Source organism: Xiphophorus couchianus, chromosome 18 (genome assembly GCF_001444195.1).
Source record: "Xiphophorus couchianus chromosome 18, X_couchianus-1.0, whole genome shotgun sequence".
In the NCBI taxonomy this organism is placed as follows: domain Eukaryota; kingdom Metazoa; phylum Chordata; class Actinopteri; order Cyprinodontiformes; family Poeciliidae; genus Xiphophorus; species Xiphophorus couchianus.
Window position 1 is genome coordinate 27612941 of NC_040245.1, and position 14356 is coordinate 27627296.

The 14356-nt window shown below is 40.4% G+C and overlaps 1 protein-coding gene across 7 annotated transcripts in view; it reads left to right on the forward strand.

The window, feature by feature from the left end:
* synrg (synergin, gamma) overlaps nt 1-14356 on the forward strand; it is a 53893-nt gene that overhangs the window by 3138 nt on the left and 36399 nt on the right. For 2 of the 7 annotated variants that reach the window (XM_028044881.1, XM_028044882.1), the window contains exons 2-11: nt 1682-1722; nt 2701-2837; nt 3647-3774; nt 4517-4622; nt 4713-4824; nt 6071-6475; nt 8062-8331; nt 10461-10538; nt 11242-11438; nt 12483-12749. In XM_028044881.1, the coding sequence (XP_027900682.1) occupies nt 1682-1722; nt 2701-2837; nt 3647-3774; nt 4517-4622; nt 4713-4824; nt 6071-6475; nt 8062-8331; nt 10461-10538; nt 11242-11438; nt 12483-12749 (1741 nt within the window). Of the gene's footprint in view, nt 1-1681; nt 1723-2700; nt 2838-3646; nt 3775-4516; nt 4623-4712; nt 4825-6070; nt 6476-8061; nt 8332-10457; nt 10539-11241; nt 11439-12482; nt 12750-14356 lie in introns of all 7 variants that reach the window. The other 5 variants (XM_028044887.1, XM_028044888.1, XM_028044883.1 and 2 more) reach the window with 4 other exon arrangements.

Genomic DNA, 14356 nt, shown 5'->3' on the forward strand with positions numbered 1-14356 from the left:
AGGTGGAGCGCCTCCTGGCTGTCTTTTTGTGTTCCTGCCTGGTTGCTTTCAGCCTGAAGAAGAAAAGAGAGGCAAGAAGTTGTTTGACAAATAGCTGAAGGCTTGTTTAGTTTGGCTCTGGTAAAGTGGGAGGCTTAGCCGACTTGGAGAGATTTTCTCCTATTATTTTTTTAAGGGCTTGTTTGTCGGTCCAAAAGCCCAGTGACGGACTCCAAAACGCCCGGGGACGCTAAGCTGACTCCAGGCTGCTGCGTTCCCTCATTGCTTTTGTTACTCTGCTGTATGTTCTGGTGCAGCTATTTACAGTTTAAAAGGCTTCATAATGGAAAACTTAACCCTGAGGTCCGGTGTTAAAAGGATCACTTTGTCATTTTTGTTTTTAGCTCTTTTGGGTTTGTATAACAAGCTAGCAGTTGGTCTTGGAGCACATGGTGGTTCCAGTTAATCCTGTCTGGACCCTTGATGACAAAGATTCTTCTCTAGCTTCATAAACTCAGCATTTCACTTTGAACGACATCTGATTTATTGACCTGTCTCTCAGCGGCTCTCGTCACACCGTTCCCCCTGCAGGGATGCCTGTCTTTGCGACTAAGTTGCGATTAAGTTGACCACATAATTGCGAAAATTGGAATAATGAAAAAAATTCATTTAAAAACTGCAATAAAAAACCCCCAAAACAACAACCCATGTTTTTCAATATAAAGTTTTAGCAACAGGATGAGGGTTTTTTTCGGCAGTATTTAAACGAGTGTATGTTGCCTAACTGCAATAAAAACACTTTATTGTTTTAACAATAACAACCGGATGCTACTACTGGCGGAAATGATGAACAAGACGACAGGAAGTGGTAGGAAGGGGATGGTGGTGATGTGTTTTTTTTATTATTACTTATTGCGAGAGCAACTTATTCACGTGTGATTTTAATTGCGTTTTCTATTGAACGGAAACACTGCAATTACAAAATTGTGTTTTTTCGGCATTAAAAGCATGTCGACAAAGTTTTGCTCACGTTTGTAATGGAGGCGCAGCTTGTGATGTTGAGGAAGAGCAGCAGCCAGTCTTTCCTTTACTGTGACAATCCTGGTGATGTGTGAGAAATACTTAGATTTTAAAAATATTTTTTTGTAGTTTTTTCCAGATCGGATCTGATTTCCAATTTTAATCTATTTTTTTCTCACTTTCTAAACAATAAATCACAAATGTCCGTATTTTTTTATTTTTTTAAAGTGGATTTTATTTTATTCATTCCTTCTGCGAGTTGCATGTCGGAGTATTAGGTTCAGGCTGTGAGAAGTTTTATTTAATTACGAATCATTAGCCATACTATTAGCAGAATTAAAATCAAAATTTTACCAGAAGAACGTTTTAAAATCATGAGAAAAGAGTCTTGATTTGTCAGGATGTGACGTGTTCATCTCAGTTTGTGTGGCTCCTTCTTTGAAATAGACAAAATATAAAATCAGAAACTTGCTACAAGCTTGCTTAAAAATTACCTATGATGCTAACAAATGTATTGGGGAAATAAATGTAGAAATGGACCCCGATTCCAATAATAATAATGTCAACACAAATTTGTAGGAAGCCCATTTCTCTGCTGCCGCAGTCTCTGTGTCCAACATTATTTTTATCTAAGAGATGCTTAAAATCTCCTAATCTCTGTTTTTCTTCTTTGTTTCTCAAGCTTTATGTATCCTGTCGGTGGGGGCCTGGGACCACCGCAAGGTATGTTATTCTAAAGGCATCAATATATGAATGTTTATAACCTGATAACTTTCTAAAAGATACACAAGTCTTGCATCCTTTGTTACAAATGACGAAGCATTCACTAAAAGAATACTGTTTTTGCATTTGAGGTGATAAAATGTTTCTTTTCTTATTTAAAAAAGGAATTGAATCATTTCTTTTTAATGTGTATTTATTTGCATCTTTTAAAATTCTTTCTAATATTGCATAAAAAAATCTGCCGGATACACCGACGTTTGATCTGATTAATCGTCAGAATAATCGATGGCTGAATTAATGGTCTGTTGTGGGTGTGTTTCTGCTTCGCCGCTTTTCGTTCTTGTCTTTCCTCCTAACAAGAGTTTATTGTCACCACAGAACGTTAATCTTGCCACTTATCTGCGAACAATCAGACGTGCTGTCACCTAACAGCACATACTCGTGTCATTTGGGTTTACGTCAAAATCGACGTAAACCCCCTGATAAGCCGTTGGCGCGCCACCGGGACAGGCGTCCCTCCTGCTCCCTTCATCCATGTCATTTCATCAGACAAATTAGAATGTGAGGGGCCTCTTCAACAACCATTTATTCGGCCCAGTTGAGTCTTAACATGGTGACTCATCTTTGTGGATTCGGGGGAGAGCCCCTGCTCAGTAATGTTTGTCAGCTTGTACAGCATCTGTGAACTTGAACACACACTTTCCCAAATCCCTCCCTCACTCCCCCACCTACGTCCAACTCTTCTTGTTTTGCTCCAAGCTGTCGCTGTAGCCTGTAGAAACACTGATTCGGTTGTTCTAGTGTTTCTTTGTGTGTTCTCAGCTGTTCTCAAAAACGTGGTTTTGTTAGCGAGATCAAATCATCTTCGAACATGGCAGACTGTTATTTCTGTGACCCGTTGTGTTCTTTGAACCGGACCCTAGTTGTCTACGTTGACACATCCAGCAGCTTGGAACGTTGTTTGTCTGTCTCCCAAAGGAATGGTCCCGATGCCACAGCAGCAGCCGCAGCCACAGCAGGGTTTCCCCATGGTTCCTGTCATGCAGCCCAACATGCAGGGAATGATGGGGGTGAACTTTGGGGGGCAGATGCCCCCCGGTGCCATTCCAATGCAGGTCAGCCTCCCTTTATTTCGTACTTGAGCTCCTGATTTTTGTTATTCAAAGGGGCAGTATTATGTGTTTTCCAGGTGTAGAGTGTTGTTTTTAAGCACAATGAAGTAACTATGTTACCTTCAGTTGTAATAAAAATGCTACATATATCAAAAACGACTTAAAAGAAATATAACGCCTTCAAGTTGGGCCTCTGTCTCTTTAAGAAGCTCTTGCTCTCTCTGAACCTCTGCCTTCAGGAAGTGATGGCATCACTCTTCTATTACCTATTTAATGTTTTTACCAGCGTTTCACTGAGAAGTAGCTCATAATGAGCTCAGCAGATGTGTAGTTCCAATTAGTTTGCTGATTGATGTTGGCTAGTCTGAAGGAGCTGAGTGTAGTAGGAGTAGCGGGGAAGGGGAAACTCCGAAGCTTGGAAACTGCGCCTCCGATGCGCCACTAAGTTCACCTAGCTGAATGGTTGCCATGGAGATTACAGGGATTTCTCAGACATCCATGAAAGAACCAAAGCAACACTCCAGGTATGTTTTAATGAGGGAATAAAATTATAACATTATGTCATAAAAGTCGGTTTTACATAATACTGCCCCTTTAAGGAAAGGTATTTTTAATAGACTAATATTCTATAAGCAGATTTCTTTTCAATAACATCTTCCAAAGATGTTATTGAGAAGATGTTACATTGGTAAGAATGTATGAATTACATTTTTTCCTTTCCCTTTATGAAACCATTTAATGTCAAGTAAAAAGACCGTGACAGAAGGAAAGCTAATGTAATTTTGTGTGTGTTTGTGTGTGTTTTTGTTCAGGGTGGGATTGCAATCGGGATGCAGACCCCCGGGATGCCATTTTTAGGTCAGCCCCAGTTCATGGGCATGAGACCAGCTGGACCCCAGTACACAGCTGACATGCAGAAACAGATGGCCGAGGAGCATCAGTAAGCTACATGCTAGCATGTTGTTTCGGCTTCCTCATTACTGCATCAGCGTTCATATGTTCTGTTTTTATTGCATGTATGGGGCTGAAGCAATGATGTTTTAAAATATAATCGAAAAGAAAAATATAACTGCAACTTAAAATGTTAACACTCACTCTGAAATGAATGTGCTGTAAACATTTTTATTAAAAGTGAAACAAAAAATGTTAGCGAAAAGGGAGTCATTGAAACTCTGAATATGTACATTAAAACAAATGACTCTTTTGCAACTAAACTGTCACGCTGGATGTTCCATGTACAGGCAGACAAAAATGTAAAATCTAAACAATTGTACACGAAAAAATGTTTTAATCACACCTGAATTGTGAGCTTTTGTCAAGACTGCAGAGTCCAAATTAAGACATCTAAACTAGGGATGAACGGTATATCAGCATTAGCATCAGTATCAGCTGATTTTTAGTCATTTTGTTTAACAAATTGGTATTGGTCCTATTACATAAAATTGGGCTGAGATGAACAACCAATATTTATTTCCATCTTGTTGCCGATTGGTTCTGGATGGGGAGGGTAAGAGGTTGTTCATGTGTAGACCTGTCGCCATAACAAATGTTTGGAACCGATACAGATATTAATATCGGATCGGTATATCTCTAAAAGTAACGTCTTATGACGTTCCCCTTTTCAACAGTGTTGTACCTTTAAGGTTCAGCGTTCCTATAAACTTCCTATGTTTTTGTTTCAGAAAACGTCTGGAGCAGCAGCAGAAGATGCTGGAGGAGGACAGAAAGAGAAGACAGTTTGAGGAGCAAAAGCAGAAGCTGAGGCTGCTTAGCAGCGTCAAGCCCAAGGTGATTCCCTCCCAGTGTCACCTTTTGTTTTTATACAGTTTCCAGGCCTCAGATTTTCTTTGTGTAACTCTCTGCTTGTTTTGCGCTCAGACAGGGGAGAAGAGTCGGGACGACGCCTTGGAAGCCATCAAAGGCAACTTGGACGGGTTCAGCAGGGACGCTAAAATGCACCCGACTCCTTCGTCACAGACCAAGAAGCCAGGTAGCTTCACCATCAATCTGTTAATGGAGTTCCTGACACTTTACTCCCATTTTACTTCAGAGCTTAAAGAAACTGTGGTTTGTGGGAGTCAGGGATGTTGCTTTCAGTCTGAAAATTGATCCATGATTGCACCGTATTCGACCCATAATATACAACTTATTTTTTCAGAATTTCTGTCAGTCTTATTGTCGTCGTGTTTTTAATTCAGACTTCTGTTTTTTGATCTCACTTCCACTCTTCTTAAGTAAATAAATTTTTTGTTAACAGTTATGTTACTTTGGGGCATTTAATGATATAATTTAACTTTTGTTTGTGAATTATACATTAACATCCAATTATACTCCAGATACGATTTTAACCATTAGCAAATTGCTCGCGCAATTCTTGCTGTCAGTAAGAATTGAGCCACTTTCTGCTGCGTTTATGGAGCATATTCCATATATTTTCATTTGTGTGACCAGTTGTTGGTGGAAGAATCTTTGAAGTTGTTTTTATTACAAGATGATTTGAAAAAATCATCAAAAGACTATAAATAAATACAAGAGTCAGTGTGAAGCTGAAGTTGGCCAGTCTGTGCGTTTAAAGCTGCGTTATGTCACTTTTATAGAAAAAATATTTTGTTACGCATTTGTTGAAACTGTCATTATGTCGTGACAGTATGTTATAAAATGAATAATCTGCAAAAAAAATTTAACTCGTCTGCCTTCTCCCAGTTCTCCCAGTGCTAACTAGAAACAACCAATCATAGCCAGAAGGTGGGTCTAAGCTAAGGCTAATTGGCATGGCCACTCATGATGATGTATAAACAGTTTTCCTGTAACGCTAATGTTTCTCTGTCATTAGCGTATCATGTACATGTACAGTGAGAACATGAGGGTGATTGACGGCACTAAGACCCTCCTCCTTGGTCAACAGTGTGTTGTGCGTTGTTTCAGATGAGCAGGCAGCTCAGGAGGAGCTCAACATACTGTCACAACATAGGGACAGTTTTAACAAAAACATATATTTTATGAAAGTTACAGAGTGCAACTTAAGATGCTGTTAAGGCACACACGTAATATCCTTATATGGTTAAGCAAAATCTAAAAATGTATAATAAAATATTGACTATTTTTTGGTTACATTTTGCTTCATTTTTTTTTTTCACATAACATTGACTCCCACCTTCACAGCCCCTTTAATTCATTCTCCATCGTTGTGTGTGTGTGTGTTTTTTTGCTGTCTTCATTATGTCCCCGTTTTGCAGAGTCATCGCCATCACACCCGCCTGTCACCACTCATTCCCTCCCCCCAGCTTTCTCCGAGGACAGTGATGAGTTTAGTGACTTTCAGGGGCCCGTAGACACCCCCGCCTCCTTCCCTCCGTCCTCCTCTTCCTTCTCTTCCACCGCCGCCTTTGGGCTCTCCTCTCAGGTCCTCGCCCACCCTCCGTCCTCTGTCGCCGCTCAGGACGTCGTCGAGGACGACGAGGAGTTTAGTGACTTTGTTCAGGGCCCTGTAAACACTTTCCCTTCCTCCAGTTTGCACTTCACTTCTCAAGCCCCGGTTCAGCCATCATTCACTTCCTCACCACCCCTCCCCGCCTCTGTGTCCATTCCCACTGCCTTCCAGCACTCTGCTGTCAACACCACTTCACAACCTTCATTTCAAGGTAACTCTTCTTTGTCTTGGTTCACACCCTGTTTCCACCACCCTGTAATTCACACTCAATTGTTTCCTCACAACCCTACTAGTTCTGTTGGTTTTTTTTTGTTTATTTTGTTGTTTTTTTGTTTTGTTTTCTTTGGATGCTTTAGGTTTGCAAAAATATTGGAATCCTTTGAGGTTATATCCATTTTGTCATGCTACAAACAAAAGCTGGAATATATTTTAAAGGGGCAGTATTATGTAAAATCAACCTTTTGATGTTTTATGTCATGTTATAATCATCAAAAACATATCTGGAGTGTTGGCTTGATTCTGCATATTTGAGAAATCCTTTAATCTCCCGTGGCAACCATTCAGGTGTTCAAAACGCCTGAGGGAACCTAGCTACACCTTCGAGACAAAGCTCCTCCTCTGAGCTGCAGTTTACAAGCTTCTAAGCTTCCGCCTCACAGAGCAGCGTTACTCCGCGACCTCCCCACTCAGCTCCTTCAGACTAGCCAGCGACAATTAGCAAACACCTGGTGGAACTGTACATCTGCCTAGCTCCTTATAAGAGCTACTTCTCAGTGAAACGCTGATAAGAATGTTGTTAAAGGGTTAATAGAGGAGCCATGCTGTGAGGACTTCCTGAGGGCCGAGTTTCAGAAAGAGCAGGAGTTTTTCAAGGGACAGAGACAAAACAGAGGAAGTCAAATTTCTTTTAGGTCATATTTGATGTATCATTCTTATAACCACCAAAGTTAACATAGTTACTTGATTATGCTATAAAATGGCACTATGTGCCAAAAATACATAATACTGCCCCTTTAATGGGACTTTATGTGGTAAACCACTACAAAATAAAGCAGAATTAGGAAGAGAAAGTATAAAGATGGTCAGTTTTTCAACTTTTTCTTTTCCATAAATAAGTCGTGAGATTATCTAAAATTCTAATTCTAAAATTAGTTTCATATGGCCTGTTAACTAATTGTTTCATACACCAGGTGAGGAGACTGTAACTGTCATTTATCAGTCGTAGTTTCTCTGCTGAGCGGCAGCGGACCCTTGGCAACGCCTTGTGCTGTGAATGTCAGGACAGACAGCTGCCCTCCTGTTCAGGGGACTGAAGCGGCCAACTCTCTGTCCAGTCAAATCGCTGGTCCCTGAGTCACTTCTGACTTCAGTTGTTAGTCAACACTTGAGATCAGGAAGAGAAGCTACTGACAGACGAGCCAGGCGATGAAAAATTTCAGATTTCGGGGCTTTTTTGGTGATTTTTAGTGTAAACTGTAACTAGAATAAAAAAGGTCAAATGAAGCACATAAGTAGGACTCCTAGAGTCTTAAAACGTCTTAAAATGTGTGAAATTCACTTAAATTATATTTCAAGTTTTGGAAAAAAACATTATGTGTGACATTATTAACTCCCAGACTTCCAGAATGAAATTTAAATTTCTAAATGTTAAATTATTTTATAGATGATCATGAAAAATTTGATTTTTATTTTTGATATGCAATATATGCACTATTTCACAATTTCTTTAACCTCCTACAAAATCCCCGCACAGTCTGGACGCTACTAAAGGAGCTTCTTCCTCGTTCACCCCTCCAGGCCCCTCGCTGGAAGAGAAGCTCTTCTCCTCCTGTGATCTTACCGCCGATAAATCCGCCCAAGTTAGCTTTAAGTCCAAGCAGAGTTTGGCTCAGATGGCTCCGAGAGCCAGGGTTTCGTCCCAGTTCTCGGCCAGCCCCAAGGCCAGGAACTGGGCCAGCGCCACCGAGGACTTGAGCTCCGTCTTCGTCACGGAGAAGACGCAAGAAGCCGCGGCTTCTCCGCCCGACCCCCAGCTGTCGTCAGCTGCTCAGAGCGGTAGTGAGAGCGGTGAGAGAAGCGCCCGTTTACTGGACTTTACTGCTGCTTCTACTGCACCTTGCTTTGCTTCAGCGTTAACGAATAACAATAAATACCTTCATTCTAACTGGTCATAGTTTCCAGTCTTTTTTGTTGCTCAATCAGTTTGTATGAAATTCAGGGAGTAATCAAATCAAGCTGACTGATTCTCTGGAATTCTCTAGGACGGCGTATTTGGTCATCGCTTATAGGGGAAAAAAATTAAAAATTACATTTTTGCCAAAAATTTCATAAATTTTGAAATTAATCTCAGAAATTTTCTAGAAAAAAATGTGGACATTTCCAAACTCAAAGTAAAAATAAATTGCTTGAAAAAAACCAACATTTTTGAGATACATTTCAGGAATTTTCTTGAAAAAAACAGTGGAAACTTCTTAACTCTGCAAGTTGAAAATTTGCGAGAAAAATATTCACAAATTTAAAGGTCGGTCTCAGAAATGTTCTAGAAAAAATTTTGAAAATTTCTGAGTGTCAAAAGTGGAAATATTTCATCTATAAATTTCCTAGAATCAAAGGTTTTCGACTTTACGAGCTCAAAAAATTTCCAAACTTTTCCTAGAAAATTTCCAAGATTGATCTCAAATGACCAGAGTACACCTGAGTGAAGTTGGCCCCCCCACCTTCTTCAAATTAGACAAAATTGGTGTCAATCAACTCGGCTACGTTTGTGCTGGTTTGTGCAGCAAAAATTTTCGTTTGTGCCGCTATCATTTTAAAGATATAAAGAAATGTTTTTAGAGGTCATCAAAGGTCAACCAGCCCCCCACCTTCTTCAAATCAGACGAAATGGGTGTCAATCAACTCGGCTACGTTTGTGCTGGTTTGTGCAGCAAAGATTTTCATTTGTGCTGCTATCATTTTAAAGATATTAAGAAATGTTTTAGAGGTCATCAAAGGTCAACCAGCCCTCTTAATATCTTTAAAATGATAGCTGCACAAATGAAAATCTTTGCTGCACAATCCAGCACAAATGTAGCCGAGTTGATTGACACCCATTTCGTCTGATTTGAAGAAGGTGGGGGGGCTGGTTGACCTTTTGACCTTTACCCTTTCCTTAATATCTTCAAAACCGAAGCAGCACAAACGAAAATTTTTGCTGCACAAACCAGCACAAACGTAGCCAAGTTGATTGACACCAATTTTGTCTAATTTGAAGAAGGTGGGGGGGCCAACTTCACTCAGGTCCAGAGTACTTATGACGGCAACTTTTCAAAAGTCGAACAATTTTGACTTTGGATGTCCAGAAATTTCCAAGTTTACAAGAGGTCAAATACAAAATTTGAAGTTGTTTTTTTTTCCTGCAAATTTTCGACTTTGGGAGTTCAGAAAATGTCCACAATTTTTTCTAGAAGATTCCTGAGATTAATCTCAAAATTTCAGAGTTTTTTTGGTGGAAATGTACTCTTTAACTTTTTTTTGACTTTCTATCTACGATGTCCGTCGTACCGTCCTGCTGTCTGTAAATCCTCCGCTACGTTTCTGCTTACTTTCCGCCTTTGTCAGAGCCTCTCTCTCTGCTCCTGGAAATGAACCGTGTCTGTCGGGGTCTCTGGGTGATTCCTGCTGACTAATAAACCGCCATCTGTCTCTCTTTCACTGTGGATTTGAAACCCAGACAGCAACCTCTGGCTCATGGCTGCTGCCTCGGTTTTAACAGGGATGCGCATGGATTGGTAGATTCCTCTTGGGAGGCCATCTGATCTGATTGTGCATGCTACTTTGCTATTTCTGGTTGGTTTTTTTTCTGTCCTTGTTATTGAGAGAAATAAAACGCCAGATAATCTTTCTTTAAAGACTTCATCACTACCAGAAAAAAGTTGGGGGGTTTTTTGTGGTCTTTCTTTGGAAAGAAGTTTTCTGATCACTGTTGGTGTGGAAATTGTATTCTTTAACTTTTATTTTCTCATTGAAGATGCGATTTATGGCCTGATTTAGAGAAACGCTTGTGATTTATCTGCAGCGAGCCCGGCAGATGTCAAGCTCTTTTTTTTCCGCCTCTGTTGAGTTTAACGCCAGCAGGGCTCAGGTGTCGGCAGGCCCAGACGAGACGCTCATCGTAACGACTAACTGAGTGTCTCCTGGTCTGCTTGTGAAAGCAGGTGTTGCTGTGTATCCACAACAAGAGCACATTCAGTCCATCCCGCCTGCCTGGGTTTACAACGACAGCCTCGTCCCAGGTAAGCGTTTCCGCTCAAGGACGGGATCAGTGTTTAAGTTTTGGATTATTTATTTTCTGCTGAGTTTACTGGTACGTAATTTTGGTGTTTGTGTTTTTTACAAATATCTGGAAAGTGTGACATGCATTTCTATTCAATTCAATGCCAAAAAAAAAGAAGTACATTTCTACTGGAAAAAAAATATTCTGAAATTTTTAGATTAATCTCCGAGGTTTTCTAGTAACAACGTGAACATTTCTGACGTCCAAAAGTCAAAAGTTCGCGAGAAAAATATTACAATAATTTTGAGATTAAACTCCGAAATTATCTAGAAAAAAAACAAAAACCTTGGACACTTCTGAGTGTCACAAGTCAAATATTTGAGAATTTTGAAAATTGGAATTTCTATGTATTTTCTAGGTTAATTTTTGCTTCAAAAAAAGTATGGTTAAGATTTAAAATAATGCCAGAAGCTTTGAAAATGTTATGTTGCGCTGACCTACCCTTCATATGAAGGTGGAAATATTAGGGAACATCTACAAATTTACCAAGGCGTGGATTTAGTCAGATTTAAATTTTCTTTAAGTGATGAAAACCAATTCTGTATTACTTTGTGTAACTATATAAAATAACTCAGAAAAAATGCATTAAAGGTCGAAGTCAGAAAATGTATATTGTGAAAGATGTTCAATAAACATGAATCTCTGGTTGTTCTTCCTGGCAGACATGTTTAAGAAGGTTTTGGACCTGACGATGACTCCGGCGGGGATAGACACAGCGAAGCTCTACCCCATTCTGATGTCGTCGGGGCTTCCCCGGGAGGCGCTGGGGCAAATCTGGGCATCAGCCAACCGCACAACCCCCGGCATGCTGACCAAGGAGGAGCTCTATACCGTACTGGCACTAATCGGTGTGGCACAGGTAACAACAGCAACAAACAAACAAATAAATAACCCCCATTCCAACAACTCCAGGAATAATCCTCAACACATTTCTCTGTCAAACTTTAGTTAGATGTAAAAAAAAAAAAAGCAGCATTCTTAGTAAGTTCCAGGCTCATGAAGCACGGCGAGCCCGACGTCTCCTGCCGTCATACGAGTTCAGCATGAGACTTCTTATCAGCCCCAGCCTGTCGCATAACGTGCTTCCCCCTCGGCTGGGGGGTTGCAAATCTGCAGGCGGCTCACGAAACGCGGCGTGCCACCGCTTCCATCCCTGGAATAATAAAACACCGGCAGTGATGTAAATCTCCCACGGCCTTAAAAAAACAACGAACCCAAGCAAGGTGCTTACTGCCACAGCAAATCCGCTCTGAAACAGAGAGGAAAGCAACAGTTTACTGCCAGAGGGCCCCATAAGTCTCACAGAGTCTGTTAAAGACGCTTTTTTCACCACTTTAATCAGTAAATGTACATTAAAATTGTGTAAAATTGACTCTTTTGAGCTTTACATCATGTTGTAATGGTATTCCCTCATCAAAAACATACATGGAATGTTGCTTTGATTCTTTCATGCATATTTGAGAAATCCTTTAATCTCCACGGCAACCATTGAGCTTTGCAAAAACGTCTGGGTGGACCTAGCACCGCCTTTCAGATAAAACTCCTCCTCGGAGCTGCAGTTTTCAAGCTTCCCCTCCCTCCCGTCTCCTCCAGTCGTGAGGGAGGGGCAAATCGGGAGGCGCTGGGGCAAATCTGGGCATCGGCCAACCGCACAACTTCAGACTAGCCAGCAGAAATGACCAAGCACCTGGTAGAAGCGAGTTAAATTACAAAGTCAAATTTCTGATGTACATAGATTTTTTTTTTACCGAATGTAGGATATTTACTTGATTATGCTATATAATGGCACTATGTGCCTGGAAAACACATAATACCGCTCCTTTAAATAAGTATTTAGCATTTTTTGGACCTAATAAAGTATTTTTAACTTGAATTTAGTGAAAACTATCTTTCTACATTCTAGACTGGCCTCCCAGTGTTGAACGTGGAAATACTGAGTCAGTTTCCGTCCCCGCCCCTGCCCAACCTGCCGGGCCTGGCCATGGCCCTGGCCCCCGTCATCCCTCCGCACCAGCAGCCCATGATGACCCACCCGCCCGTCTCCATGTCCATGGCAACACCAGCAGCGCCGGTACCGGTACCAGTCATGGCTATGGCACCCACCGTGCACGCTCCACCGCCCACGAACCCAGGTTTCATCGCCACTTTCCCACCCGGACCAGCAGCACAGGTACAGACCCTGGTTAAAGTGTCGGAGCTTCTCATATTGTCACATTATAGACCAACATTTTAATGTTATTTTTTTTTTTTTTTATATTAACATTTTTATTGAGAAGGCACATTACAATACAATTATATAATTGCGCCGATTACATTCACATTGTTACATGCTTTCTCTATTTTCTAAGTTTAGATAAGAGAGAGAGAAAGAAAAAAGGAAAAAAAAAAAACTTAAATGGGAGCGGCGGGGCGACCCGAGTACCGACCAATAATTGACATGTCAAATTAGAGCATAAATCCGAATGACAGCAAGGTTTACGAAAAATCAGACACAACAGGTTTAACATATTCTGTCCACTTTGACCATATCTTGTAGAAAGCATCTCTCCGCACATTAATGGAAAAAGATAGTCTCTCCAGTATATAGATCTCTTTCACTACATTTATCCAGTCATTAGTTGTTGGAGGTTCCCGTTTAAGCCATTTTCTTGTGAGGGCCTTTTTGCTCCCGGCCAGTAAAATGAACAGAAGTTTTTGATCGTTGTAGTTCAGTTTGTCAACCGGTATGTTACATAAAAATATGCATTCAAAAGTTAAAGGAAAATTAGCCGTGAAGATGTTCTGTAAATGGTTATGGATTTGAGACCAATATTGCTGAATGGTTTGGCAGTCCCAGAAAATATGGAAATGATTGGCGTCATCCCTTCCACATCTCCAGCAGGTAAAACCCCTTCCCTGGTATCGTTTCTGCTTTGGGGTTATAAAAAATCTTATAATATTTTTCCAGCAGAATTCACGCCAAACCTTCGATCTTGTTGTTGTCCATGGAATCTTACAGATGTGGCCCCAATCTTCTTCTGAAATTGTCAGGCTGGCTTCTTTTTCCCACTTCATTTTAATATAAACAGTGCTGTCCTTCTTACACCGCAGGATGGCGTCATATAACCTGGAAATTGTTTTACCTGGTTTTGATTTAGTTAGTAATATAAACGTTTCCACAAATCTCAAATTATGTAAATGTACTTTTAGCTCTTTATTAAAATAATTTCTGACCTGTAAAAATCTAAAAAAGTCATCTGCACATAAATCATGTTTTCTTTTCAGGGTCTCAAAACATTGGAACGTCCCTTTATGGACAAAGGAATAGTAATTAGTTAGGCCTTTTGAAATCCACTTCTTGAATCTATCGTCCTGTTGATTTGGGGGGAAATCCGAATCATAAGCGCACCATCTTAAGAGTTTAGAGGCATTTTCTAAATCACAGATTCTAATTGCTTCGTTCCATGCAGATATCATTACTTGTGATATTGGTTCATCTGCCAAATTAATTTTACTCTGTAATTTTGTGTCAGCTATTATGGCTTTAATCGGCATTGTTTTGACCGTTTCCCCTTCCACATTTTTCCATCCTGCAGTGTAATCCGGACAGCACAAACATATCAAAGGTCTCAACTGAGCTGCACAAAAATATTCTCGTAAACATGGAAGCCCACAACCCCCTTTTTCCTTTTTTAATTGTAGAGTTTTGTATTTGACTCTGGCTTTTTTCCCTGTATTTGGACAGCATCTTATCCCATTCTACAAATTGTTTTGACGGTACGGGAACTGGTAGGGATT